Source organism: Rhipicephalus sanguineus, chromosome 9 (assembly GCF_013339695.2).
Source record: "Rhipicephalus sanguineus isolate Rsan-2018 chromosome 9, BIME_Rsan_1.4, whole genome shotgun sequence".
Taxonomy (NCBI): Eukaryota; Metazoa; Arthropoda; class Arachnida; order Ixodida; family Ixodidae; genus Rhipicephalus; species Rhipicephalus sanguineus.
The window spans coordinates 25,462,595-25,488,096 of NC_051184.2; the positions used below are offsets into that span (position 1 = coordinate 25,462,595).

The window sequence follows — 25,502 nt, forward strand, 5'->3', positions numbered from 1 at the left end:
CATTTTTCACCTGTTGTCACAGCTTTAGTCTCATTTATGTGCAGCCGCATAGGTCGGCAAAAACATTAGAGCTCACTCGCACTCACTCAAGAAATATATTTTGCTCTGAGGGCTCACTCAGACTCGCCAACATATTACTCATCCGGACTCACTCAGACTCACGGCTTGACCTGACTCTGAGTGAGTCGACTCATGAGTCTGTTAGCATAAAATTAGCTTTCCCGGTTATGGTGCCAATGCTCTTTAACACCAATATCTCACATAATCTGTGCTCTACGATATGCCTTTTGATCTTGTACTTTCAAATACGTGTTATCAAGTAATGACATTTTTATGAAATACGTGACTCACACGAAATATTTTATCAAGAACTTACCGTGAAAGAATTTGTGGAGAGAGGTCATGGCGACAACCCCCCCCCCCCTTAATTCACGCCTTTGATCAATAAATATTGAGGTGGTGCATGAACGCTCATGCGTAGAAGTATGTGTGAGTAGACGGTAGTATAAAGGTGAGCCAACATGGGGCTGATAGTTGTGCCGAAGATGAGTAAGTAGGGCAATAGGTCGGCAATAGAAGGCGGAGCTCACTCAGACTCACTCAAGAAGTATATTTTGTGCTTATTTAGGGCTCACTCGGACCCAGACTCACCAAAATATTACTCACCCGGACTCACTCAGACTCACGGCCCGATGTGAGTCAACTCATGAGTGAGTTTACCGACCTATGTGTGCAGGTGTGCCAATGTTTGGCAAAGTATGGGGCTTCTTTTTCATTGCATCTGTGTATGATTCAAAGTAAATGTTTTGTTCCCAGCATAGCTCAGAAGTAAATAAAGGAAATGCTTCTTTCAGGTCATGGAGAGTGTTGACATCAAAGTGGAACCAACTAGCCCTATGACCATACTTGCTCCCGTGAGTGAAGTGCACCTTGTAATTGTGCAAGTGTGGTTTTTCATTATTCTGACGAATATTAGAGGGTAGCAGCGGCTGCTCTTCTAAGGTGGCATTGTTCGAATAATGCTGGTATTGATAACTGCATGAAATAATCCCACTGTTCATGCATTGGCCATCTTCAGCGAAATTTCACTTTAGGTGAATTTGTTGAGTAAGTAGTATAAACCGTTGAAGCAATCTTTGCAGAACTACAGGCCGGTACAGTCTCTTTATTTGTGGTCTTTAAACAGCACCTAAGTAGACGAAGATGTGAACTTGCTGTTTGTCGCTACGATGACGTTACAGGGACGTCACCTCCTTGATGTTTCCGCAGCTCATTTCAGAGGTCATGCCAAGTAACTCTGCATTCTAGGTCATGGCCTTGTAGTACATAACTTGAACCCTGTACTATGGATGATGACCACAGTCTGCACCAAAAAAAAAAAAAAGAAGTGGCATCTTGTGTTTCTTAAGGCGGGGAAGCTGCTTTTTGGACCAAGAATTGCCAGAAAGATCGATTTTTCGAAAATATTACTTTTGGATTCTGCCATAACTGATGCGCAGCCTCGCCAATTTTTATGCATCCTAGATCATTGTTTTAGCCACAGCAGCATTTTATATCTCATTGTGATGAGGTTTATTGGAGTAATGAAGTTGCAACGAGGTCGCAACGAAAAAAAGGACCGTACGGCAACGCAATGCAACGCTGACGGAGGCGGTACAGGCTCTCGTGCAATCAGAGCGCGGGTCGTCTTTTCGTCCTCTTTCACAGGCGCATACTCGTTCGTGCATCTGCTCCACTACATCATCAACAACCGATTGTGTTTTGTTAATTGCCATTTTTCCTGTTTTGTTTTCTCATAACCTTACAATCTTTCAAGAAGCTTTTCTCAGCTCTGGCACACTCAATTCCGATCGTTTTTGTCTTGCTGAAAAGTTGAGTCTTTAGTGAGTGCAATAGGGTGCGAATGTTATTTTGTGAAGTTATAAGTTTTTAGAAAGGGTGAAATAAGGAAGGCGCTTCTTCTCAGTCATTCAACTGAAAACTTTGAAGCTTCATAGCCTTCGTTCTAGGAAAGCTAGAACCATAAGATTATTCCTGTTGTGTCCTTTGATATGTGTGGAATCCAATGATATTTCATTCAGCAAGGTCTGTATGGCCAGTTCATTAAAGAAAAGTGGTCAAATGAAATTTTCGTGAATAATTTAAAAATGAATGGTATGATGTACATAAAAACTGCCATGTGTCTGCTTCTCTTTTTCGTCTGCATTGGTTGTGCTGTTAGCCACAATAAAAACGGAGTTCATATTTGATATCAGCACATGAATATACATAATCAGTGAAGTTTTCGTCATCCTAGCTTTAAATAATGCACTTAAGCAATGGCAAGAGTGGCCCATTCAAAGCCATGCATTCCCATGCAATAAAGGTAGCAGAACATCCGACAACTGGCAGCTTCATTCCTCAAGTAGCATTAGTTATTTAATCCGGAAAATGAAACTTCAGGACTTGAATTTGTCTGGAATGCCAGTTGTGAAGATGAATTATTTCTACACATGAGAAATGTCCCTAATATCCATTGAGTTCATAATTTTTTCATCTGAAAAGTGCATCAGTGGCTGCGCCTAAATTGCAGTTGACACCTTGTTTCGTTATGCAGTCACTCTCTTAGAGGTAATTGAATTATTGTGTGCATTGCTTGTAGGAACACCTTTACATGACTGACAAAGAACCATCTGAGTCAGCAGCCCTGCGGCCCTGCAGTGTAGTATTAGCCCCACTGACAAGCAGTACTGAAACGTCAAGAGATGAACCCACCATGGATAGCAAACCAAGGTAAATGGGGTCCGTTTAGAGCACTAATATGTGATAAGAGCGATTGTCCATTCATATTGTTCAGTTCACTCAAGCTTTCGGCTCAAATCTCGAGGGCATTAAAATAAGTCCTGCTTACTAGGTTACTTTTTTTTAATCATCAATCCTGGTGTTTGGCAAGAACTCTGAAGTCCCAGTCAGTCTATGAAAGCAGCAGTCGTGATTGAATTTGCCACAAAGTGCAGGTGTTTAGTGCTGCTAGTGACCGTAATGACGTACACATTTGCTTTCACTTGTACTCATTGTGAGAACAGAGCACCATCGTGCTTATACAACATTACTAGTACTTGGTACAGGGAGCATACACTGTTTGTACAGATACAGTATGCTCTGGTTACAACTGACTTTGACAGTGGAAACAATTTCAGTCTGTTTTAAAGGGACTCTAAAAAGCAAAACGATATTTCTCGCATTGGTAAAGTTGTCTTCCACGATACCAAAAACACCGCGCTTGCTGCTAGATGCTTAATAGATGCTTAAGATGCTTAAGATGCTTAATAAGCGAGAAGACGCGCAAAAAGAAAATACAGGTGGCGACGCCACCTTGGAATTACCGCACCATTTGCCGTGACGTCACATATTTTTGACGGCGCCTGCTTGGGCCTACGTAGTTCCTAATCGGTTAAATCGAAGTACATTGTCCTCTGAGGGGGCCAGAGACTTTACATAACGAGTTTGTAGAAATTTCGTAGAGCCAGTGGCGCCAAAATACGTTAAATGCTCTTGGAAATCTTTTACGTCACGAATTACGAAGTCCGGCGTGAAATTTAAAAATGAAACGTTGAACTTGGTTTTCTCCTCTAATAATAAACCTGTGGTGGTGAAATAAACTACACAAGAGTTCTCCGAGCACACTTTATCAATCTAAACCAATTCATTGTTTCTCTTTAGTGTCCCTTTAAAGGAGGTTTGCTGAATTCAAATACTGTTGCAAGAGACTTCATTGTGAATGCTAAATGGTTATGTTACACCCAGAGTGAATTGTAAGCCATGTGTGCATGCTAATTTAATTGATTTATTGATACTTAAAGCACAGTCAAAACTCTGCTGTATGACATGGTTATCTTAAGAAATTGCAGATATATGTCATTTTACTAAAAATTTTGATGTCGCGCTTCATTCTCTGAGCACTGTACTTCATACAGCACGGTTGAAACTGTGATGTATGGAGTCAGTGCTCACGGAGTGGAACACGTCATCAAAACTTTTAGTATAATGTCGGTATGCACAGTTGCTTGAGATAACTGTCATGTCGCTACAGATCTGCCCACTAAAGCTTATGGTGGCTCTGATGTAATTGTTAGAGTCGAAACTACCCGAATGTGACACAAACTGAAGATGGTGGAAATGAAAGTAGGTGGATTACTCAGCCATTAATTGTTTCATTTCAACCCGTGACCTTCGATGCTATATGGGCCTTGATTATTGCAGGACTGTTTACATCGTATGGTGCCATATTTTGCTCACAGTATCTCTTTAGACCTCGGACATAACTAGGGCTCCCTGTTTTCGGAGTTTATTTTTCTTGAAATTCGGAGGGTGTTTATCGGACTTTATTTTTTCGTAAATCCCCAATTCTCCCAAATTAGGAGTTTAATTTTGCATTATTCTCAATACTCCAATATATTAGATGAAATTATATCTGAACACAAGAACATGAGAACACACAGAGTGTTTTGGAATGTCTTGAAGGTTTGATTGCCCAAACACATACACACACAAGCAGAAATACTTGAATACAAAACACATACGTTTGTGCATATTAAAATCTTAAAACTTGTTGTAATAGACGCAAGCATATTTTATGAGGTCCGTATATTCGATGTCGTCTGGCACGCCCCTGTGCCGCCAGGGGACCGCATATCAAGAGGTCTCACGCTACCGGGGGCCCTACATATGTTGACGTCTCTATATCCCTCCCTGCACGACAAGCCTGTGGTTAAATGTGCGATGGGTGCCGTTGCTGTTGACGTGAGGTAAAGTTTATATCGGCCAAACCGACCGATGTATCAGTGACCACATAGAACATGCCCCTCTGATAAAGAACGAAACAGGGTCATATTGGCCGTCATAGGCATGCGCACAGGGGGTGCAGGGGGGGCGGCCGCCCCCCCCCTAATCACCTAAGACGGAGGGGGGGCGCAAAATCTGCCCCGTACATTGTCCCTTCTAGTCACCTAAGAGGGGGGGGGGGTGCAAAATCTGCCCCATACATTGACTTAGTGGGGGGCGCAGCGATGAACTTTCACCCCCTCTGATGGGGAACCCTGCGCACGCCTATGTTGGCCGTTAAAATCGGAGTTTATTGGGTGAATCAGAATTGCAAAAAATTTTACCGGCAAGTGTTTATCGGATTTTTTCAGATTTATTCGAAAACATGGAGCCCTAGACGTAACCCAAAGATTCAGCGGTCGTCACCCTCTGAGCAGCCACAACCTCTCTGTTGTCTTCCCTGTCAATGTTTTTGATCTTCTGTTCAGGGGAGTGGACCGAGAATGTGTGCATGAGCTGAGATTAAGATTAAATAAAAAATGATATGTCCAATGTACCTATCTTGCAGAAGTCTGTTGTAAAGGTGCCCTGAGCCAACACCTTGAGCAGCTTATTTGTTCGAGAATTTAGGCTATTGTATCTGAATTTGTGGTTAACGGAATGTGTTGTAATGTGTTTTAAGGGGATCTTTTCTAATGAGGTTATATGTAATACCGTAATAATAATGTTAAATTTGGTATTGATCTCCTCCGTTTTTCATAATAGCAGAACCGTAGTGCTATTAGGCATTGCCAAGCCTTTATTACAGGGCGTCACTTAATGGTTGCTTAGGACATCAAGCATGACACCTTTAAACAATTAAAGAAACTTTGCTGAAAACTAGGAGCAGAAACAGCGTCAACGTGAACCTGCCTCATCATCATACCTTTTGGCTGAGTCCTTAGGACTGTGTCAATAGTGACTCACCACATTCTGCAAAAACCACTGTGCCTTTGATCATTTGTACACCTCGTAAAAGCATGTAGCCCCCTCACTACAACAAAAGCTGTAGAAGCATTTCATTGCTGTTCAAAATTTCATTTTCTATTCATTACAGTCCTTTGAGCTTTATTGGGCACCACTGCAGCCGCTCAAGTATGCTCATACATTTTTTTCTTTGATCTACAGGATTCCTGGTCACACTCCTGTGGGTTCAGCAACACAGGGCAAGCAGTTTCAACGGGGAAGCCTTTCCAGTCATGAGCACACCCACAAGGCCAAGAAGTTCCAGTGCAGCCAATGCTCGCTGATGTTAGGGAGCAAGTGGTCTCTGCAAAGACACATGCTGACTCATTCCTGTGAGAGACCATACGAATGTGGCACGTGTGGCATGCGATTCAAACGAAATGGCGAGCTAGTTAAGCACCGCCGCACCCACATGAATGAGAGGAAGTTCAAATGTGAACTGTGCCCATCTGCATTCCGCCATAAGGTGTCGCTGGAAAGGCACAAGGAACTTCATGAAAGAGGTGTGGACATGTTTCCCTGCCAGGAGTGCGGCAAAATCTTTCGACAGAACGAGAAGCTGCAGGAACATCTGCGGCGGCACACGCTCGACAAGCCCTTCGCATGCCACCTGTGTCCAGCCAAGTTCATGCGGCAGTCACACATGGATGTTCACGTGCGTAAACACACGGGTGAAAGGCCATACAAGTGTTCCATCTGCGAAAAGTCATTCAGCCAGTCGCACACGTGTACGGTGCACATGCGTCGTATACACCACGAGGTGAAGCTCAAGAAGGGGTTTCCCTGTTCTGTTTGCGGAAAGGTGTTCTTTCAGCGGGCAAACCTCTCCAGGCACGAGCGCACCCACGAGATCAAGAGCTTCCAATGCAGCCAGTGCTCAGTGACAGTAGCGAGCAAGTGGTTACTGAATAGACACATGCTGACGCATTCCTGTGAGAGGCTTCACAAGTGCGGCACGTGTGGCATGCGATTCAAGCGAAGCTCGGAGTTAGTTAGGCACCGTAACACTCACGTCGTTGAGAAGAAGTTCAAGTGCGAGCTTTGTCCATCGGCGTTCCGCCACGAGATGTCGCTGAAAAGGCACAAGGAATTTCACGAAAGAGGCGTGAACATGTTTCACTGCCAGGAGTGCAGCAAAACATTTCTGCATAAGAAGAACCTGCAGGAGCATCTGCGGCGGCATACACTGGAGAGGCCTTTTGCATGCCGCCTGTGTCCGGCTAAGTTCTTGAGGAAAGACCACATGGAGGTTCATATGCGTGGACACATGGACAAAAAACCACACAAGTGTTCCGTCTGTGAAAAGTCATTCACCGAGTCCCATATGTGTATGCTGCATATGCATTGCATGCATCGAGACGTGGCACTCAAGGTAATAGGCATTGATAACAAGATGATGCTTTTGCAACTGCATATCAATTCTAGCCTGCCACATGATGAAAAAAACAGATGGAAACCTTACAGGGATGGTAATTTATTCACAGGCATAGTGCAGTCGTGGTTATAGTGCTCCTATAGTTGGTCGCTATTGGAAAGGCTTAGGGCAATTGAGATGTAGTACTAAATGCCTATCAGAATATGCACTTGGACGAGGATATATTGAATTATGCCCCATGGCGGACAGCTGTGACCATAGGCATGCGCAGGGTTCCCCGTCGGGGGGGGGGGGGGCGAATGTTCATCGCAGCGCCCACCTCCCAATTACGTCAATGTATGGCACTGACATTGCGCCCCCCCTCCTTCCTCCCTAATATGCAATGTGTGGGGCTGACATTGCCCCCCCCCCCCCCCGCCGCAGGAAGCGCCGCAGTGGCCGCCCCTGAGTTTTATGCTTCCCAGACAAAGAAAAGGTTGATATTGCAGTTTTCTTGTGCACAGTTCGAAAGAAACAGATAAGCACCACACACTACGTGCAAAAGTAAGGCGACGCGTGAGCACAAGTGAGATGACATGCAGCTTTTCACGAAAACATGCGGCCACGGCACAACGTCGAAATTCAAGTTTCATCACTGCCATGTGATGGGTAGTTCCGTTCTGACGTAGCAGGACAGTCGCGCTTAGTGCACGCCTTGCGCAATCAGTTTCGATTTCGCCCTTGAAATTCGATGATGAATATCTCGAACTATGTGCAGAATTTTCATAAAAAATCTGTATTGTCTAAAGAAAAACACCCTGTATAGAGCTGCCGCTTAGCACAGTGTTCTACATATACAGTCACCTGCCAATTTTTCAGACATGTTTGAAAATTCGGATGTTTTCGAGGCACCACCAAAAGCCCCATAGAGTCGTGCATAAGAAAGAACGCCTGAAATTTTGGACACTAAATCTCTTCAGCGTCAAATTTTTCGGACTTTCCGCTCGGATTGCAAGGCCGAAGCCGCATCATTTGAAGCCATGACCACTGCCACAGGCTCAAACCACTGCTTTCGTGAGTTGATCCGTTTGTGGCCGCAGCAGATGGCAAAACTCAGCTTTGCAGCAATGCCGAAGTATTATACGGCGAAGCATACTGAGAATTGGAAGGGGCCACGGCGTGAGTGTGTCAATGTCACACCAGAAATGCCTGGAGGTATGATGGGGACAGGCGGTAGACATGCCAGTATGGCACAGTCACTTAAAATCATAATATTCATGTTACAATAAGCACCAGAAATGCCTGGAGGTATGATGGGGACAGGCGGTAGACATGCCAGTATGACACAGTCACTTAAAATCATAATATTCATGTTACAATAAGCATCTTCAGCTCAGTAGAGCATGTGGCCTGGTGCAGTTGTAAGCGTACGGCACGCTTTTACTAGGCGTCAACCTGAACATTCTGCGCCGCTGTTCATTGCTTCGCTTTGTGCTAGACTGCCAAGTGCACTGCACAGACGCATTGCTTGCAGGAACGAACACAGCTCGCCTATGCCGCACCTGTGTGTGGTCAGGAAGTGAGTCGGCACTATGGACATTGTGCCAAAAACGCGTGTGTGCATTACAGCAAGCATCCTGAAAGTGACAGTGTGAGCTTAGTAGGTGATGTGCTGCACGCAACTAAGAACAGTTGGTTCCAGGTGGCAGTAAATGCTGTGTTTCAATGAACCGGCGGAGATTTTCGTACAGCGGCACATCCTTTACGCGTGCACTCTCAGGGAAAGCCAGAGGTTCGTCCGCTCTCTCGCCACAGACATTGCGTTCCGCATCATCGTTTTGAAACACAACCAGGCATCGTGACCGTGCACCAGCCATGGCACGGTCATTTGAGAGAGCCACAACTTTTTCTGCGCTTTGCTGGTATTGGTGGCGCTTGTCATGAGGCCCAAAGTTGCTATTGGTGGTTAGCTTGAGTAAGGCAAGGTTCCTGGCAGATACTGAAGGTACAGCCGTCAGCACGCTTAACACGAACGCCCTGCAGCCTGGCCTGGACTGGTTGGACTGATGCCAGCTGCGAAGTGGTGGGCGCTGTTGCCGAGCTAATACGTCGTTATGCTAGAATAGTATGTCAGCATGTATTGGTAACATCTCGGCAACAGAACCCAAAGCTAGGCAGCGCTAGCGTCAATCAAACCATTTCAGGACACGCTGCGGAGCGTTCGTGTTAAGTGTGCTGACGGCTGTACTCACGAGAGCCTGTGCAAGCACCGAAATGCTGGATGAGTGTACTTCAGTGGCGTAAATCCAGAAAAACACGCGTCGTGTGATGGCGGCCATTTTGTTTATACAAAAATGTTTTCTTTTTATTATATCAGAATTAAAATCACACTTTCAAATAAAATTTTTAAAAAAGATGTTAGTTTCTAAGCGTAACTATAGCACATTTCCCTCTCTTTCTCTCTACCTCTATCTTTGAAACTCCCCCATCCCTTTTCCCAACGTAGGGTAGCATACCAGTTTTCCTAGACTGGTTAAGATCCCTGCTTTTGCGAAAGTTCTGTGGAATCCCGCAATGTGGTGCAAAGGTTCACCAAGGAAAAATAGACAACTACCTGCAGTGTTTGTAGCACGAAGCCCCAAAGAAATCCTACGGTTTTCTCAGAAAGAAAGCATTTTAGTTGCCAAAAAATACATCCTGGTCCAGGGTGCGAACCCGGGACCAGGACGAATTTTTCGGCAACTAAAAAGCTGGTAGAACGACCACCCCAGAAAGGCGCTGCACCCAGGTTCGAACCACGAACCAGGATAAATTTTTCGGCAACTAAAAATCTTTATTTCTGAGAAATCCGTATGGATATCCTTGTGGCTGGCTTCGTGCTACAAGCAGGTGGTTGTCTATTTTCCCTTTGTTATCCTTGCTGTTCCTCCCTGTCCTGTTCCTTCCTTCCTTCCAGCCATTTAATTCGGCTTAAACCATGAAAGTCAAATGCTAGCACTTTTTTTGTGATAACGCCTAAAGCTACAGCTTTTCTTTCTTCCTTCTCCATTCCCCATCGTGTAAACCTGTTAGAAAAGGCCTCCCACAATTTGCCCCTGAACACCTTCTTGTAAAGCAATTTTATGTTCACCGGCAATTTTTATTAAAATAGCACAATCGTAGTCGAGCAATCGCATTTATACTTCATTGTCAACAGCTTCCAACAAATCGTCGATGTAAATAAAGGTAGATGATCAGGTATCCTTTACTTGGGACTTCAGCGTAATAAACATTTGAGGCACATCTGAAGTAACCGTAGCATTCCAGAAAGCTCATGCTCTGCAGTACTTTATGAACCGACAAGCAGCTTTCATTTTTGTACTTCGTTTCTGTTTATTGGAAGGGCTTCAGATTTCAGTGTTGGTTTTACGGAAAGTGCGCTATCCTTAATTCAAATATGAAGTTCAAGAAATTCATATATGACGTCTGAAAGATAAATCTACAGGGGGACGCTTCCAAGGAGTGTCCCCCCCAGCCTGAAAACAAGGGGGGTCAGGACCCCCCTGACCCCCCCATGATTTACGCCACTGGTGTACTGGCCTGCCTTCAGAGCTATTTCTTATGTGGCTGGGGTGACTTGACCACTTAGGCTAACTAAAAGCTACAGGTTCACTTTCTCGGACGATCTCGATCACATACCCTAGAGAGTCTGAAAAATTGGTCGTTGACTGCATTGAACGCTGTGCCATGCTGCACCCCTTGAAGTGCACTTCTGCTAACTGGCCTTCAATCATTCGTAGCATAGACATGACTATTCATGCTTATGAAATGTAAAAATGATGGTAGATATAGTAAAACAATGTTCCACTAGTTGCCTTTGTGGCAACTAGTGAAACATGTCAAGCGCATCACTGCGCATGTGTGCACGACTTACTCGGCACTGCACATAGAAAAATGTTTACAGTGTTTTCCATGTTACCACTCTATGATTAGACACCGACCGGTAAGCCTTCTGTTGCACTAAACAAAATAGGTAGTATATCAATTGGTTGTCAGTCTAAGGACTACGGAGTGTGCAATGAAACGGAAAATGATGGGCATAAGATAAAGAGATAGGAAGCCAGCAGTGTTGATCGAATGACAAACAGGGATAGCCAACATTATAGTTGACAGCAAGAGATCAAAATAGAATTGGGCAGGCCACGTGTTATGTAGGACAGATAACTGGTGGTCTGTTATCTCCCCGTGATTTGTCATAGCACGAGCTAGCTAGTGTACTGCTTTGTTTGGTTGTCTGCCTCGGCTGATGGATGTCAGCACCAAGGTCTGACATGTTTTCTCATTGCTTCTTAAAGATGCTGCTCATGTAAAAAAAACAAATGCAGGAAGTGAAGGAAGTTATCGTTATGCGGAACCCACGCACTAAATGACATAGAGAAAGTTAAGAACTGTGGGAAGTTCATTTGATGCCTCGTAACATATTGACGTTGCACTCTCGCTAAATGAATGTGCACCCTGTATTTTCAGGAACAACTTGACTCGAACGACAAAGGCCAGCAGCCCTTCAGCCAAGCATCATCTCCTTAACCTCCAGACGAGCAGCGCCGAGCCTACAAGTGATAAAATCACCACAGTTACTATCCCAGGGTGAGATTTCTAACTCCACTCTACTTAGAGTGAATGTCATCTTGCATATCTTTCCAATAAGGAGGTCAAAGTGCCAATTGGTACGGTCAACTTGCTTGGTAGTTCGCATGCTTTTTATATAAGGTGTATCTAGTTTTATAGTTTTATAGTTAATGTGTTATTGGTAGTGCCATTCCAGATGTCAGATGTATTGGGCACTGAGCCCAAGCAATGAATAGTGCTAAAGCAAATGCATTGCAAGCAGAAAATCCAACGTAAATGCAACCAGCAATCAATGTGGCTGGCGTGCAAGGTGCTAATCATGTTGTTAGTTTAAATATATAAAAAACAAAAAACTTTGCATAGCTTTTTAACATGATAATGATAAAAAAAGCACCACTTAACATTGGGAGGTTAGAAATTTCTAGATCTATCATTGTTAAGTGGTGCTTCCCCTGGCAATCATTATTCAGCAAACCATCTATCCCCCCCCCTTTTTCTGTATTTTTCCAAGTAATACCCCTCCCCATTCCTTCTGATTCACCCAGTTCATCACGGCGCCCTCATAGGGCAGGCAGCAGTATTTTCTTAGTTTTATACAGCATAAAAAACTCGGTTAAGATGACGATAATTACAACTGGAGTCATGACAGTATTGGATGCTACTTTGCGAGACGAAAGGAACAGCATGACCTTTGCTGCCATATTCAGGGGCAAGAAAACACTTGGAAGAATTGTTACCTGGGTACATCTCTTGGGAGAACTAAATGTGCAAGATAAATGGACAATCCTGTAAAGAGAGCATTGATAAAACTTAAAACGTTTTATTCATTCACTCTACACAGCAGATTTTGAGGGCTCGTTTCTTTGGTTGACACCACCTTAGTGAAAACCAAGGAAGCCAAGCAAGGCATACGGGACATTGATTGTACTGTTTTCAGTGTATTTTAGTAACTGCGATCTAAATGCCAAAAAAGTAAAGTGGACGAAAAGACAGCTTGCCGCCGGCAGGGACTGAACCTGCAATCTGCGTAGCTCAAGTGGTAGATCATCGGGTGCATAATCCAAAGGTTGCAGCTTCAGTTCCTGCCAGTGGCAAGTTGTCGTTTGGTCCACTTTACTTTCTTCGCGCCTTATATCACAATTAACATCCCCTATACCTTCCTTGGGTTCATTATATGTTGTTTTTCGTTAAACTGAGACTAGAATACATGCAAAGGACAGCCCATGCAATCTATGTGTGATCAAAAACATATGTCTGAATAGAGAAGTTAGTATCAAATTAAGCGTGATTCGTGCATATTCTTTTGTTGTTTGCTTTTGGCTCCAAAAATGATGCGCGTAACATCGGGAGATAGGAAGATAGCAGAGTAGATCAGAGAATACACCAGGGACAGCTGATAACCTTGTCGACATTAGGAGGAAAGTGACGTAGATGGGTGGCGTAATGCGAAAGAAAAAGAGTGTCAAAAATTCCGTACGTCCACTGGCTCTCGCACGGCCTTAAGAGAGTGGCTTCGAGGTATGGGGTGGATCTCGTCTTCTCCGCAGAAAACAAGGTGGGCCGCATCTGCTCAGCCGTTGGGAAGAAGATAGGTAGGCAAAAGCAGTGTGAAAAAAGAGGTTGTGCCATTAAGCACGTAAGGCAGTTTGTTCCTTGCGCACGTGGTGTTGTACATGGAATACCACTGTCATGCGGCAAGGCATACATCGGGCAAACTGGTAGATGCCTCAACGTGCGCTTGCGAGAGCACAGCAGCTCTCATCACTTAATAGGAAGGCCGTTCACACATCCGGCGATGCATTGCAGAGGGTGCGATCAGGGTAGCTGCAAGCCTACATTTGACAACTGTAATCTACAGGCACAGAGGCTCCGCGAAGATGGAGATTATAGAAGTCCTCTTTATCCAGAGGGAGGGGCGGGATTGCATCAGTCACCCCTCTATCAGTCTGCAGGAAGGGGAGGTAGCCCATCTACAACGTTACTTCACGTAGATATGCTGGACATATCGTTTTATGTTATTTTTTTGGTCGACTCGTTGGGTTAGATTTGATTTCACTGCGGTATAAATATGTCTTTCCTGAATAAAAATATTCCAGTTGCTAGTAGCGCGTCGTCCCGTGTACTTCTTTTCGTTGTGTGCCGTTTTCTCGCACCCCTCAGTCATCATGTAATGCGTAGGTCAGTAAGAATCGATCATTACCGTGTGGGTGGGCTATCACCCCCTGTAAAGTAATTTTTGCCTCATGGTGCACGTGCCTCCGACGGATTAGTCGTAGTTGTCTTAAATGCCGCCGAGCGAGAGGTGGCTCTGTGCTCATGTGGAGGCACCAGCGGCGAGTGCACCTGACGGAAGTGAGGTGATCCGGGCTCTTGAGGAAGATTTCTTTCTCTCGTTTGTGACTTGGCGTGGTCGCCGATGGTAGGATCACGAGAGTGTCCAAGGGTGCGATACCATGGCTCGTTCGCGCGGGCCTGCATGGTGAGTCGGACGTTGGAGGCACCACATTCGCGGTACATTGTATCTGTTATATGTTTTCTGCACGTTATGTTCTCTATGTGTTGTATTTGCATTTCATTAAGCTATTTGCTCATGCTACAGTAATGTTTGTAAAATTCGGAGCTTGCCGTTGTGTAGAATGTTAATAAATGTCCACATGTTTGTAGCACGATGGCGTCCTCGTTTGTTCCGAGAGCGACTCTCCTCAGAACCCACGAGTGAGAAGGGCGGAATGGATACCAAGGAATGATAAATGTAGTCGAAGCCGGGAGGATGTCCCATAAAGTGATGAATTAAAGGATATTGAAGGGAAAAAATGGAATCAGCTCACTCGAAACAGTAAATTGGAGGTCATTGGGAGAGGCTTTGATCTCGCACTCGACACAAAGCAGGTTGATGTTGGTGACCACACCTTAGACAGATAATTATTCTTTCAGAACTCTATTTGCGGTAATTCCGCTATCATGTGATAATTATTAGAAGAGGTAACCAAGGTCGAACTTTCGTTTAACATCAGTGTAAAATTACGAATTTCGAAGAGTTCTTGCGTGTTTTGGTCGTGTTCGTTCAGTGAAATGTTCTGCAACTTCCTATGTTAGGACTTTGTATCCCATAGAACGCAATGTAAACAATTTTCACTGTTAAACTATTATGTAGGGCCTAGAAGACGCTGTCAAGGCAAGCTGGTGAGAGAACTTCAAGGTGGCGTTGTACCATGCACCTTCTTTCTCTTTTTTGCAGATTTTCTCGCCTACCAAGCACCCGTTAGAGTGTTCTTTTGGTTATAGTGCGCCGCCGCTGACCCCAAGGTCTAGGGATCAAATCCCAGCTGCTGCGGCCGCATTTCAATGCAGGCGAAATGTTGGAAGCCCGTGTACATATATTTAGGTGCACATTAAATAACACCAGATGGTCAAAATTTCCGGAGCCCTCCACCATGGAATTCCTCATAATGTTATGGTTTGGGGGTGTAAAACTCCAACAATTGATGTTATTCTAGCAGGAAGAGTTGTGCATTCAGTATTGTGAAATTCTAATTTCACAATACTGAAACACAAGAAAAATAGTTTTTCTCTTAAGTGAAATGATACCCACCCCAAAAACTAACAAAAAGAGTCAGACAAACTTCCGCCTTATCTCCTTGTTGCAATATGTGCAGCTTCAAGCACCGTGAAGAATGTATTTTAATTTTATGAAATCCTGCAGGTGCATGTGGGGTTATGTACTCAAGACATCTTCAGTGCTGGTCCAGCGCCACCTAATGCTCTCCTAGGAAGTCCGTCTAGGTGAGTGCCTTTTCTTCCTCAGTAACGGACACTTTGCACAGCTGCAAAGAGCTCCACACCTTTTGCAATTCATGATGATGAGGCACTGGCCGGTAATTCGTTGTTGGTGACGCGAGAATTTGGTGGTGAAAATTGCTGTTCTAAAAACCTCTATGTTATACAAGTCTATCTTATAAACACAGTATAATTTATCCAGATTTCACGATCGAACTGGGACTGTCACACGAACTTTTGTTAAGATGACAGCATTATAAATAATGCTTATTGGAAAAATAAACCTCTGTACGCGAAATGTGCGTTCAGTAAAGAATTCTTGAAGAAGTGCTCGAATGTATTCTATGGAATTTGTACACTGTCTTTATACGACCCAGAGATGTGGACTTCGCACTCAATTTGGCATTTCGCTGATACGGTGGTGATTAGAGCTCTGCGAATAGTAGCAAAATTTTGGATGCGAAGCGAATTCGAATATGAAGTGTGAGTGCGAATCGAATCGAATATTTCTAGAATATTTTTCGAATACTTCGAAGCGAAATTGCAGAAAACAAGTTAGAGAGGATTCCTAAGCATATTCTTATGAGATAGCAACATTAAAGTGTTTCTTTTCGCTAGGTTGATGAAGCACTGGTGTGTGTTTCATAGTTGCCTTATCAAGAATGAGGCAATGTAGAGGCCGAATTGTACTTATGTACATGATTTGGTGCCACCAACACTTTACACGTGATAGGCAGAGATGCCATTTCCTCAGCCTCTCCTCCTCTTTCAACTTCTGTGGAAGCCCAACTGATGTGGTGGACAAGGGTGTGTTCCCTTCAAATCCGGAGTTCCAAATCTGCCTCGTAGATGTCGATATATAAGTCGTAAACAATTTTCTTAGGAAAGCCGTCGGTTTTCTAAACGGAGATGGCTGTCGGGCCGTGCCTGGTTGCCACCTCGTCAGCGCGTTTGATGTCCCGGAGCTGGGCGTCCAGGCTTGTTGTCGTGAAGGTTCTCTCCCAGGCCTCTCACTTGACGGCGACTGTCCTAGGAGGTCTGGTGGGGGAGGGTCCTTGCTGCATCCCCAGATGATGTGGGCCAGGGTCGCGGTCTGTGTCTTGCAAAGGGTGCAAGTAGATGTGAAGAGGGCTGGGTAGATGTGTCGGTAGATGTACGGGGAAGGGAATGAATGGGTTTGTAGCCAAGTGATTTGTTGAGCTTTGTTTAGTTGCAGGTGCGGGGGTGGTTTGGTTTGCCTTGTTAGCTTGTAGTGCTGGGTGATGTCGTGAAAGGTGAGCAGTGGTTCGTTCACTTCTCCATCGTGGTCCGAAGTCTGGCCCACCGCTCGGCGTACGAGTCCTCGAGCTTGTCTGTGGGCGGCTTCGTTACCCGGGTTGCCTGCGTGCGCTGGGACCCAGACAAGTGATATATAAAAACATCCAAAATTTTGGATGCTAAAAAGCTTCGGCTTCCGATTTTTCGGACTTCCTGCCCAAATTTCAGGTCCAAAACAGCATTAATTGAGCCCCCACCTCTGCCACATCTTTCATCTCCATGTTGGAACCAGCGTTTTCTTGAGTTAATACATTTGATACTGTAGCAGAGCTTGAAAGGCAGCTTTGCCACAATACCAGGGTGTGATGAGGTGAAGCATATTGAAAATCTAGGGACCACTTCCAATCTGACGTCAACCGTCTTGGCAAAGTTCGACCGTAACGGAGCTTGAAAGGCAGCTTTTCTGCAATACCGGGTTGTGATGAGGTGAAGCATATTGAAAATCTAGGGACGACTTCCGAACGGACGTTGACTGTCTCTTGGCAAAGTTCGACTGTAAGGGAGCTTGAAAGGCAGCTTTGCCGCAATACAAGAGTAATGAGGTGAAGCATATTGAAAATCTGAAGGGGTCACTTTCAATCGGATGTTGACTGTATTTGTTTTTGGGAAGTCCAAATTGTAAAATTCTAGTGCGAATCGAATCGAGTAGCAAACACCATTTGAAAAATATTTGATATTTCGAATATTCACACACCCCTAATGATGTTCAGTCTAACATGTAGTAAATGTTTACTATTTTGTCTCAAATATAAGCATTAAATATATTAAGCATTCTGGCATACTTGTAAGCGTTGCAGATATTCACTGAGTACTTTTATATTTATGTGTAATACTGAAAAAAAAAGATGGGTGATCCCTCCATCATAGGAATCGGTATAACACGAAAGTTAAACGTGTCTTCACAGAGGTAGTTCAGCGTTTATTGTGCATTGTTTCACCGCAAGGGCGAAGCAATGAATGCGATAACAACAAATTGGAATGTCGCGCGAAGAACAGCAAGCAGATGGAAACTTGCAGCGTGCTGCTCAAGCACAAAGGATGCATGAAAAGAACCCACACAGGACAAGCCCAAGCTAACAACTGTCACAGTTGTTACTTCTTTGTGTTTGAGCAGCACGCTGCTTTAGCAAACGCAGCCGCTGCAGCGAGCGAAGTGACCTTCGTGCACTCTGTAACTTCAATGTAAATTTGTGGTGAAAGCACAAGACGTACAAACTGCACTCATCACGAGATAAGCGTGCGTGTACGGGCAACCACGCCCTGTGGAGCATAGCACAAGTGGGGGGGCGCGCGCATCGCAACGAGCTGGACGACGACCTTTAAAGCGCGCCCTTCGCGCCATCGTGCTGGTGATAACGAAAACAAGTGCCTCCGTGCTCAGCACACAGCCAGAGGTAAATGGAGTATATAAATAGCTTGCCATTAGTATGCTGAAGAACATTGCCTTTGTGTCCGAGTCGTTTCACGCCACGCGCTGCGAATCGAGGGGTCGTGGGTTCGATTGCTGACGAAGCAACTTTTTTTTTTTTTATCTGTTAGTGTACACTTTAAACGTCATATCCGTGGCGGAAATATGTCAGTGAAGTCTTGGTGGGCCCCGGCATAAAACTTTCGTGTTGAAACATGCGGTGCACTAATGGGGGCAAGGTATAATAAGAATGAAAGGGGGGGGGGTGCAGATAGGGCCTTTGCAGGAAATTATTAAACCTGAGAGCTCTGAAAAGCGTTATTACAAGAGTGTTGTTCTAATGGCACAGAATTTAACCCTGTTGTCGTAGGATAGCACAAATTGCGGAAAATTCTGAATTTGGGAGGTTAGAGTTGGAGTTGGAGTTGAGGTGAGAGTTGCACCACTTTAAAATTTTTGCTCTCGAAAAAAGACAGGGGTTGTGTCATATCCTCACAAATGCTATAATCTGAACTATACCTTTTACTCACACGAAAAGTCTTAATGAAAGTAATGCTGCCTCGTTCACAATATATGTGCGCTGTGCAGAAATAATCACCTTGACGAAACCAGGTTGTCCGCGCTGCGCTTCAGTGTCAAACGTTTCACGATGTGCACTACTTTATACTGTTCATTGCGGCGACTGCGCCAAGCGTAGAGAAGGATAACGAAGAACTCACGGTCTCATAGGACATACCGTCGTTAGCAATCCAAGAGCACTGTACAGATAACACAGGCCGTATCAACTCTCGCTGACCCTAAACTGATTATAGGTGCATGCTATGCGTCACATCTACGCTTTAGAACGAAATGCATGGCACTATCAGCACAGTTGCTTCTCTAGTTCCTTCTTACTCTGTTTTTTTCTTGGGAGATTTCAGCTTTGTGTATATAACATGGAACACCATGCCAACACGTCTCCCTCCATTTTCTCAACAGACTGAGAGAGAGAGAATAAACGTTTATTTTGAGCAAGCGCACTGTGCACCCAAGGTGGGCAGCCTCCTTATTCCAGGTAGCCGCGGGCCTTCGCCATCTCTCGTGCCCGTTGAACCTGGCTTCGCTGATTCTCCTGGTCTGGGTTCGATAGGTTGGCCTCCCACTGCCCTTCGGTTAGTGTAGCGGTGCTAGGATTTTGTATGCATCCCCATACCATATGGCATAGAGTGTCCGGGACATCACAGTACTTGCAGATGTACAAGTGCTCAGTCGGTGAGATACCGTGAACATATGTGTTTGTTTGTAACTTCCTGAGGGTTACTGCCTCTTCCCTAGTTAGGCTGGGGTGTGCTGGCGGATAAGTTCTTCAGCCTAGCCTGTAGTGTTGTAAGATGTCGCTGCACTTTTTGAGTACATTGACCAAAAACGCAACACCAAAAAAAGTCTTCAGTCTGTTGAGACCCTATTTAGACCTCAACAGACTGAAGACTTTTTTTTTTTTGTGTGTGTTGTGTTTTCGGTCACATGATCAGTGACTCAGATCACCTGAATTTTCATGTAGTGCTGCTAACACAATCGATCTGAAACAAAGCAGGAGTCTTGAGAAGATGGAAGCTTGTGATGAAAAATTCTGAAACAAGGGGTGTGCTGGAGCCGACATTTCGACAAGCGGACTTGTCTTCTTCAAGGCTGCTACTGCTTTCCTTAGCGTGAGTTTGTACAGTGAAACCTCGGTGATACGAACCTCACGGGACCATCAAAAATATTCGTATCATCCAAAATTCGTATCGCCAGAAAGCATGAAAAATTATCATGCGACAAAAAAAAAAATAAAAAGCTGGCGTACATTTTCATTTATTGTTTTTCATGGCCACAGCAACATCAGGAAGAACTCTGAATGATTGTCAGTTAAGTTTTCAGGTGTCGGCAATCATACCAGCACTCGTAAATATACGGCCTGTAAGCGCGTATTTCGTTAATGAACCAGGTGCGTTGTGACCCGCGACAGCAGTAGCCCCGTCCGAATTCTAGCATGGTTTTTCGCTTGACACAGGAGTACTGCGGCGAGAGTGACGGAAGAAGTGCTTTGACGGGATAGATCAAGGCCACAAAATTTCAGAACCGTGGACCTATGTTATGCTTTTGTGATTGCGGAGGTGTTGGGGATGTTTTGGGGAGTTTTACGGCCGTGCCTGCACAAGTGCGACCTCAACAGTCGCGCATGCTGACGTGAGGCCCGACTCCTTCACCAAGACTGTCCTTGCCTTCTTTCGGTCCTGGTCCTCCTTTCATAGGATTTCTGGTGCACGAGGCAGGCACGTGTTCACACAGTACAACGACAGGAGCCCATGTCGATGCGTTAGAAAAAGAAAAGCAGGGTGCCAATACCCTCTAATGTAAACGCGAATGCACACGGAGGCACATTAGAGCCTCAAAGATTGGCGCACACGATCTCAGAGGCCGTGAAGCGTCTCTGAAGGTTTATTCTGACCGCAAGAGAAGTATTTTTCTTACAACGTGATTCTGACGATGTGGCGGTGCCCGCACTTGCGTTCCCGCGCTCGTATGTGCTTGGTGCGTCTTCCGCGACAGCGCGGACACAGCACCTCTTCGTACCTGGGCGGTAGGGTACATTCGTATGAAACGTCGCGGGGTAAAAATTGGTTCGCAACAACCACACTCCATTACATTGCAGGCCAATGGGCCTTGGCCGGGACGAAAGAAAAATTAGTATCACCCCGAAATTCGTATGAGCTGTGATCGTATCACCAAGGTTTCACTGTATATGCTTTGTGCCCTCTCCTCCAACCCAAACGAAGGAGGAGGAGAGGGCAACTGAGAAGTTCTTCATCGTGAACTTCTGTGCGACCCTCAGCAACAGCCCTGCACCATTTGCAGACGTGCTGAACGGACATGCACTCTTCACCATAAACCTCAGTCAGTTGCCGATGAATCTCGATAGGCAGTAACTTACTTGCATGGAGAACACGGATTACTGCTCGAACCTCGCACTTGGCGGGAGCGGCAATCAACACTTCCATCTCTGACGGCTGCCAAGCGAACACCGAGCGACATAGCGAATTGCGGATGGGCGGGCTCGAGAGAGGGGGAACCACTGCACACGGCACTGTTGTCGGATTTAGCCTAGCACCTTCCCTCGAGGCTGTAGCTCAGTGGGAACCTTACTTTTGATACAACCCTCATAGATGAACTACTTAACGTGCAAACACCATTCAGACCTGTAGCGTCCAACAATAATACACCTACTAAGCAGCTATCGAAATTTCTAAATCATCATTTATCTAATATACTATCTACCATTCCACCCTTTGTTCAAGATACACCTCATTTCATTGGAATAATACATTCCATTATAGAAACACGAACACTCTCGCATTAGGCCATTTTGGTAACATTAGATGTCTGCTCCTTGTATGCGAATATACCTACCACTGAAGGGACTGAAGTGGCCTCAGAGTCACTCCTAGAAAGCAAGGAAACGCATAATTCTGAAATTTACCTCTCATTACTAAAATTAGCCTTCACGCTTAATAATTTAAAAAAAATTTGATTCATCCTACTACCTGCAAATTTTTGTCCCTAGTATGGGAACCCCTTTTGCACCAGCACACGCCAACATTTTTATGGGACAGTTCGAATCACAGCTTTTAAAATCATGTCCGGCAAAGCCCTCCACCTATCTCCGCTACATAAACGATATATTTGCATGTAATATATGGGAGCATGGCATAACGCACTAAATGCATTCATTAACCATTCTAATAAGTTTCTCCGTGCAGGGTGAAACTGGATGGATGGTGCATGGTAAATTTAACACTATAGTATTAAATTTACCATGCACCATTCGTCCAGTGAAATTAAATGCCTAGACACGACGGTATCTCTTGGAATACGAAAACTAAAGACGATGCTCTACATAAAACCGACAGATAGCCAACAATACTTAGATTACACTAGTCATCACCGTGACACTGCAAAACATGGACTATTTGTAGGACAGGTGAGGCATATTAGAAGGATCTGTAGCGACGACGGTGACTATGTTCATCACTTAAGCAACCTAAAGGAAACGTTAGTTGAAAGAAATTACCTGCACGACGCTCTAAACAAGGTCTGCAACGAAGCATGTAAATTAGATGGGAAATTAACACTAGCTAGAAGAGCCCCCGTAGCACAGACCAACCAGCCGCTTGCATTTATACCCAAATACTCAAAATGCGCTCCCAAACATAAATAATATCCTCTGCAAGTATTATGGAATAATAGCGAAACAAGCGCGTTAGAAAAGTGTTTCCCGAAGTACCAAAGGTCGTGTATCGCTGCGATAGACTGCCCAGGCGGCGCTGCAAAAAACACTACCACTAGCGCCCTCATCGCAGCCCTGGAGCTAACTGGGTAGTACAAAGAGAGCCGTCTGCAAGCGAGTGTGCGTAGGCCACAATAGAAACCCCCTCTTTCGTTGGTGTCAAGGCGCAGTTTCCTGAAAATCAATTACCTGGAAAGCTTCTTCCGCCAATCCACTCTTCAAAAAAGTCTGAAGCTCATCAAAGCGAACTGTGGGTACAATGCAAAAGAAGTTTCAGTTATTCTGGCACGCTGCAACTTGCAAGTGCAACCGAGCATCACACGACATTGAGTTCGAGGCAAGCCCTTCGACGTCCGTTCTCTAGTGCCTCAATGCGTTAAAATCGGGTATATACGTAATGCCAAAGCGATAAAGTACAGTACTCACGTAGCATGGCCACCAATATTTGCAGCGCCGCTCCTGAGTGCTCATAGAACCAAGGTGTTGCATTTGGTATTGAGTGAGGGGGAGAACATCTACGCAGCAGAATTTCTCCTTCCAGTCGCCAACGAGCCAGCCTGCAGTTCACCACACTGCCACCGCAGCGCTGCAAGACATGCGCACTTTCGTATGTCGGCCGAAATGGCTCGCTAGTGCGCACCTCCTATATTGTAGCGTGAGCAGAGGACGCTTTGGTACATGTGCTTTGGTGATGCGGCACGCATGCTGTGCAAGTAAGACACAGGATTCAGATTGCGCCTTACAGTGTGCATGCATGGAAGCAGTGCACTCTGCCAACATTCAAGTGCACGGGCCGCTCGCATCGCAGTTGTTAGTCGCAGTGACAAATCGCGGTAAATTAAAATTAATGTCTGTGTTCTTCCCACTCCTTCCCCCATGTTCGATGCACCCAATCTAATAATAGTGTTCCGAGCAGTGGCCCATGTAGCGTAAAAGAACACATGTAAGCAATCTCTTGGCTAAATACTTTGTCTTACTTGCACAGCATGCGTGCCGCATCGCCAAAGTGCGTGTAACCAGAGCGTCCTCTGCTCACGCTGAAATATAGAAGGTGCGCACCGGCGAGTCATGCGAGAGCGCACAAGCTTTGCAGCGCCATGCTGACAGTGTGGTGAAATGCAGGCCAGGTTGTTGGCGACCGGAAGGAGTGATTCTGCTGCTGAAATGTTCTCTCCCTCGCTCTATACCACAATGCAACACCTTGGTTCCACGAGTACCCAGGAGCGGCATTGCATGTACCGGTGGCCACACGCTCGCTCTGAGTGTCGTATTTTAATCCGTGAGTACTGTACATGCACGATCAATTTACTTAGCTATGTATCTTACGATCAGTGATACAAAGCTCGCTTTATCAGGGACGAATGGCCCCGACGATTTTCGCCTTTTCAGTTGCATTTTCCCTTCACCTCTCGCTTCCTGTGCATTGGACTGTTTTATTGTGCATCCTCGAATGGTCTCTTGATGGTTGTCATCCGTTCATATATACCGCAAATGGGGACACGTACGTGTCCACTTTTGCGGGGTACAACAAAAGGCAAAACCATGGCCTCCGAGATAGCTACGGCAATCTAGGAGGCCACGGGCAAAACAAACCTGAAGGTGGTCACGACCAACATTTTACGATGTGTTTGTATGACGCATGTGTTAGCGAGTTAGAACTGGAACTCTGAGCCTTCAAAGTGTACGTGCACGATGCTGTGTGGTGACGACCAACACAGATTATAGGATGTCGCGGCCAGCGTATCACGCGTCTCAGTCTGCCTCTATATGCTCACTCCGTGTTATACGGCATGCACCGCGGTCAGAGTCTCTGCTGAGCTTCATAGTCAAGCTTACCACTGTTCTCCGTAAGGGCTACGCAAAACAACACTAGAGCCACATTATCACACTTTCTCATGCGACCGGCTGTGGAGAATGTGGGTACTTCGCTTACCCAACACGCTTGCAACGGCCCGTATCCAGCACTCTCGCCTTTCTGCTTGGTACAACTATGGAAATCGGCAAAACTAAACGTTGTTATTCAGTCGTTTAGGTCCGTCGCAATTCGCAATGCAACGGTAGCATCGATTGTGGTGTTTCTTCATAGCGTGCGGAGCGGTCTCGTCTGCTGTTGTTTTCACCGTCATTCTGGCGAGTGATCCAGCAAGCACTTCATGGCAGTTTGGTGGCGCGTCCAACTAGCGGAGAGAAATTCACAGCTCTCTTTCTGGGTGTTAAATGCGTCAACACACCCAATATTAAGCTCAATCGTTGTTTCACACTCGCTAGTTGGACCTGGTCCCACAGCAAACTGTGCGAGGTAGTTGGTCTTTGTACTACCGAATACTGCTCCGACAGGTGGCGCCATGCGTCTTGCGAAACTCCAGTCTGACGTTTATAGGAACTTCAGTACATGTTAGCGCATGCAAAAGTAAACCCTCATTATACTGGCCGCATAACACCTAGTTCTCGTTCAAGGTTCAAGTTATAAACGTTATAATTAAAAGCACCAGAAGTGATTACGTCCGTGATATAAGATATAGTTTTACCTGCACTAGTTCAAATGTTATCTACATGACTGAATGTTCATATTGTAACAAACAATACATTGGAAAAATAGGACAACCTGTTGATGTTAATTAAACGAGCATCGCGCGGACACAGCGCAGAAATTATCGAAAGCAGTGGCACAGCATTTTAATGAAGCAGGTCACAACTTCGACGACCTCAAACTTTGCATACTTCAAACTTCCGGACCCCAAGACATAGAAAATATTGTCAGGGAAGAGAACAGAGACATAGACACAACGCCTGTTCACTAGGCCGGCTGTTCTATTCTGCTCCTTCGTCCTTCTCTTCCTCCGCTTGCCTAGCACAAGACCTTGCGCGAGCGGCGCTGCCTTCCTTACACTCGGCCACGCTGCGGCATTGCATGGCCATCGAGC

The 25,502-nt window shown here is 45.3% G+C and overlaps 1 protein-coding gene across 4 annotated transcripts in view; it reads left to right on the top strand.

Annotated features, from left to right (window-relative positions):
* LOC119404794 (zinc finger protein ZFP2-like) overlaps nt 1–25,502 on the top strand; it is a 93,252-nt gene that overhangs the window by 22,675 nt on the left and 45,075 nt on the right. For all 4 annotated transcript variants that reach the window (XM_049419022.1, XM_037671464.2, XM_049419023.1 and 1 more), the window contains 5 exons: nt 855–914; nt 2,642–2,772; nt 5,971–7,180; nt 11,669–11,788; nt 15,474–15,553. In XM_049419022.1, coding sequence (XP_049274979.1) covers nt 855–914; nt 2,642–2,772; nt 5,971–7,180; nt 11,669–11,728 — 1,461 coding nt within the window. In that variant the 3' untranslated portion in view covers nt 11,729–11,788; nt 15,474–15,553. The remainder of the gene's footprint in view (nt 1–854; nt 915–2,641; nt 2,773–5,970; nt 7,181–11,668; nt 11,789–15,473; nt 15,554–25,502) is intronic.